This window comes from Trypanosoma grayi (assembly GCF_000691245.1).
Source record: "Trypanosoma grayi strain ANR4 Tgr_24_V1, whole genome shotgun sequence".
NCBI lineage: Eukaryota > Euglenozoa > Kinetoplastea > Trypanosomatida > Trypanosomatidae > Trypanosoma > Trypanosoma grayi.
Window position 1 is genome coordinate 48,909 of NW_008825643.1, and position 4,920 is coordinate 53,828.

The window sequence follows — 4,920 nt, forward strand, 5'->3', positions numbered from 1 at the left end:
AAAAAAAAAAAAAAAATCAGACCTCAGCTCGTTTTCCCTTCGCCCTTTCGTGAGAGACCAGTATCGGCCTCTCCGACGGCGGTAGGTTAAGGATACATAGTGTACCCACCTTCACTCTCACCCTCCATCTCCCCGGCACCGACATCCAAAAAGGAATCGTTTTCAATGATATCATCAGTACCGTTGCGTGTCACTCCTTGCGATCTATCATCAGTTGTATCAACACCGCCACCATAATCGCCGTTATTATCCTCTTTGACACGCCCAACATCCGGTAGATGCTCCGTACTCTTCAGCAAACGACAATACGTGTCGTTGAGCGTCGCACAGCGCACCGGCGAAAGAGGTAACGCATCTTCGAAATCCTCATCATCGTCATCCTTTTCCTCATCATCAGTTTCCTCCTCAGCACTATCATCGTAATCTTCTTCGTCCTCCAATGAGCCATGTCTCTGTCGCTGTTCGTTCTCTTCGTCGTGTTCATTACCCTCTCCGGTGTCGTTTGATGCCTCTCGCCGCTTGTTCCCTTGATAATTCGCGCCGCTCCCTCCGTTCGATTTAGTATACATTAATAACACTGGCGTCGGTAAATCATTCGACACCGCCCCTGAAATGGAGTTCAAGTCCAATGGGTCTGGAATGTCTTTCTTTGGTGAAAGTGGCGATGGGAGAGGCAGCTGCTTCATCTGCTCCTGAAGTTTCGGGGTTGCGGTTTTCTCACGGTGACGCCGGCGATACAGAAGGTCCTTTAGGTGATCAAGCATCTCTAGGTAGCCTTCGAGGGATTTTTCGGGTGGGGCATCTATTGAGTTGATGCTCGCGTTGCTACGTTCCGGGTCATCGTTGACCCGAACATCGTAACCACCGTCTACGAGCGCTAAAAGTGCTGCACGTTCCTCCTCTTCTGCCGCATCTCGATGGCTCACATCCTGGGATGAAAGGGACGTTTCTTCGTGACTAGCCAGGAGGGATAATGGGTCGTGTTGAGGGGCACCATCGGGCGTCGGTGTGTCCGGGTTATCAACACAGAGTGGTACGGCGAGGCTTGTCGGCATCACACAAGGCTGGCCTGGGAACGGGCAGAGCTCCTGCTTCTTCTGTTGTTTTTGTTTTAATAGCGTTAGCAAAACGCCTGGCCGCTGCCCGCCTGCTGCCAGCATTTCGTCCGCCTCATCATCACGGAGACTGCGCAGCACCTCTAGTGTGCTTGGGATGCTTGTGCGCGGCTCCCCCGCCTTCTGGAAACCTGTAAGGACATCATCGTCATCGCCGAGCACCAACATACCATGCGAAAGCGACGTTTGCAGGCGCGCAAGCTGAACACGATGATTAATCTTGTGGGTAGCGCTGGTGTCGACAACATCTCTCCACTGTTGTGCCACATCGGGTTGTTCTGACCCGACATCGGTACCTGAAGGCAAAAGAGGAGCGCTATGCAAATCTAATGAGGGGTTCGTCTCTTTTGTGGCATCTTCACATGGTGCGGAGGAGACGCCGTAGTCGATATCTACAAGAACTGGTGGCTCCTCTGCTTGACTATTTTGAGGGGCACAATTCTCACGGCGTGGTCCCACTCCGGGTGCACGTGTCTGTGGTGGTACCTTAACACCAAGCACTGCTGGCATGATACCGATTCCCGACTGTTGCGGGGCAGAAATGTTGGTGTTCCCGCTGCCCCGCTGCAGAGGCTGCTTCACCCCTGGCCGACCGGCAGCCGCATGCTGCCCCCCTAACAACGCCTTGGCCGGTGAAGACAAGAAGGAGGGCGAGCCACATTGTACTGGAAATACTTGCGCCGAGCGCACCTGAAGCGGGGCGAGCCCGAGAGGCGGCGGCAACTCCTTCTTACGCGGCCACTCCTCACCCGGGTTGTTGTTCCTAACCGCTACCGCCGCAGGGGCATGAGGCTGAGACGCCTTGTCCGCATTATTATCCACGCTGTTTCTCTGTTTCTTGATATTGGTGGGATCTGCCACGTTACTAGGAAATCGAGATAGTGGTGTCATTTCCTTTACTGCTGGTGTTTCTTCCATGTGTAACTTCATTTCGGACAGTGGTACCTGCTGTCGCACCAACTGCTCAAACCTACGACGTGCGTCCACAGCGGCTGGTAAGTCTTCTTTCGATCTAAAAGGCGACGGGGACCTGGGCCTGATCCCTGTCGAAGCTGTGGTTGGAGATCGCACTTGTCCAAGAGGTGGCTGCTGCTGCTGCTGTTTTGAAATACCTTGTGGCATAAAACCGGCAGCGGCGGTGGGCCGAATGATGTTTTTACCACCAACAATTTTCAGTTCTTTCAGGGGATCGTCGGGATGTGCGAAAGCACCCTCACCGGGCGGACGCAAGGGAGCGCTACTGCGGCGCGCTAACGCGTGCTGCGGGGCTCTAAACACTGCGCCATGCCTCTTCCCATTTCCATTGTCTTCATCTTTTTCATCCTCGTCGTCGGGATTAGCTCGGCTGAGAGCAGCGGGTATTGCAAGAACAGGTGCAGAAATGATGCGAAGCATCGCTTGTGGCTTCGGTTGTTGATGCTGCTGCAATGGCGATGACGCCTTCTCCATTGATGGAGACGGCCGAGGTACACCAGCCTCCGCTGCGCACCCGCTTTTTAAAGACGTTGGCAATCCCGCTTTTCCAGAAACAGGCGTCGGAAATAAAAATTTTCGGTTGACGTTGCTTTGGTTGTCGTTGCCATTTACATTTGCCGCAGCCGCAGCCGCAGCCTGCGGGGATCGCGCGGCATCTTCCCGTCGTGCCCCATCGGGTTGTTGCTGCTGCAGTTGTTGTTGTGCTTTCTTTGGTGGTAGCAGAATTCGGGGAGAATTTGCGGCAACCACTTTTCCCTTCTGTCGAGCGACACGTGGCGCCCGCTGGTTGTTGGGGACGTTATTATAGTTATGAGCATTGCTACCCCTCCGCACAGGTGGGGAGGGATCAGCAACCCGGGAAGATTTCGGTACGCAGCGTGGATCTCGCCCAAACGCAGGGCTGTGCTGTTTCTGCTGCTGCTGCTGCTGCTGCTGTGGAGGCAGTTGTGGCATCGCTTGCTTCCGAGGAGAAGGCGGAGAGCGATTCTGACATATCTTCGGCGGCGACGCAATACCCTTCTGCTGCACCGCTCTTGGCTGATGTAGTTCTTGTTGTTGGCGCTGTTGCTGATGCATAGGGTCTCCACGACCGATTTTCTTCTGATATTCGATTACTTTTGCTAGCTCCTGCTTACGCAGTTCGGCACGGCGGTTGGCAACCTCCTGTTGACGCTTCTGCCGTTGTATATATTCTTCTTGCTTGCGCTTCATATACGCATGTATCGTATCACGTGCACTCGGGTCAACATTTTGCGCATACCGCTGCATAATGGCATCTATACGCTTCATCCGTTCGTCAAACCCAACGGCGCCAACGCCATTACCATTACCACCACCACCACCGCCTCCCGCTGCGTCTCGCTTGGGTTGCTCATTGTTGTATAGGTTGCGAGGATCAACTACCGGTGCCACATGCCGCGGCATTTGTTGTTGTTGTTGGTACTTGGGAGAGGCCGCGGGTGATGCTGGACGCACCGGAGGACTCTCAGCAGGCAGAGCATGTGTGGGAGAAACACCACCATTGACAGCATGCGCAGCAGCTGCTTCCTTGTCCTTTTCTGCCCGTCGCTGAAACTGTTGTTGCAAGTACCGTCGGTAGTTTTCTATGCGGTTGTGGTCGACTGCTGCACCTGCAGCGCCAGGCTTGGGGCCCAGAAGCGCCATATTTCCAGCGGGACGCTGTGCTAGAAGCCCCGCTATAGCGTCGGCGCCAGGTGACACGTATTTTGGCGGTGGCGGCAGCTGCAGCTGCTGCTGCTGCTGCCCTGCCAGTGCAATCGCTGCCGCCTTACCTGGTGAGAGTTCTGGTGTCTGCGGCGACGGCGAAATCTGCCGCCGTGGTTGCTGATGATCCCTGTTTTGGTCCTTTTGCCTCGAGACCTCATCCCCGCCGTTGTTGTTTTTATTGTTGTCTGACCCAACATCAAAATCGATGATGTCCTTTAGTCGCACCTTGCACTGCGTGGCAAGCATGAGGTTCTCCTCCAACTGCTCAAGTGAACCTCGCATAATGGGAAGTGCGAGTGTCTGCTTGATGCTTGGTCGTCGCGCAGGATCCTTTTGCAAGCACCAGGCCACCATTTTTCGAAATTCCGAAGAAAAGTGGGAAGGCAGCGGCGCGAATGTACCTTTCACAATGCGCTGCATCAGCTGCTGCATGCTATTGCCATCGAAAGGGTGCCGTCCAGTTGCAAGTTCGTACAACAGAACACCAAGTGCCCACACATCGGACTTGTTGTTGTACGGCTTGTTGCGGCATATCTCAGGAGAGAAGTAGTACGGGGTTCCGCAGACCGTGTTTGCCATACCCATTGTGTTGCGTAGCACTGTTGAGATGCCAAAGTCACCTAGTTTGACAGAACCATTCTTCATAAGAAAAACATTCATTGTCTTTATGTCGCGGTGTAGAATGTGGCGTGAGTGAAGGTACTCCATTGCTAGGCAGACCTGTGAATAATAATACAAGATCGTGCTCTCCTTCATTGGACCGTGCTTGAGCTTCATATGGAGATCACCCCCGTCGCAGTACTCCATCACAATGTACAGGTTGTTACGGTTCTCAAAGTGCTCGACGTATCGCACAATGTTCGGGTGGTTTAGCTGCTGCAGAACACGACACTCATGGCGTGCCTCCTCCCGCTCCTTTTTGCTCATCTTGCCAAGGAACACCTCCTTAATCACCAGCAGGGCGTTGTCGCTGCGGCGCTTGATGAGGATGGCGCTGCCGAAGCTGCCCTTTCCGAGCACACGTACCTTTGTGTACTTTTCCATTTTCTTCCACTCACTAACACAAAAACAAACTCCTCTTGCGCTTGTTTCGTCCCCCCCC

At 54.0% G+C, this 4,920-nt stretch overlaps 1 protein-coding gene across 1 annotated transcript; it reads right to left on the reverse strand.

Annotated features, from left to right (window-relative positions):
• Window positions 1–86: 86 nt before the first annotated feature.
• DQ04_00241150 (putative protein kinase, putative,serine/threonine-protein kinase Nek1) lies at window positions 87–4,862 on the reverse strand (the record flags this gene model as incomplete). The annotated part of the gene is made up of 1 exon (XM_009308536.1): window positions 87–4,862. The coding sequence occupies one exon, from the start codon at window positions 4,860–4,862 to the stop codon at window positions 87–89; it is 4,776 nt and encodes a 1,591-aa protein (XP_009306811.1).
• Between the last annotated feature and the right edge of the window lie 58 nt (window positions 4,863–4,920).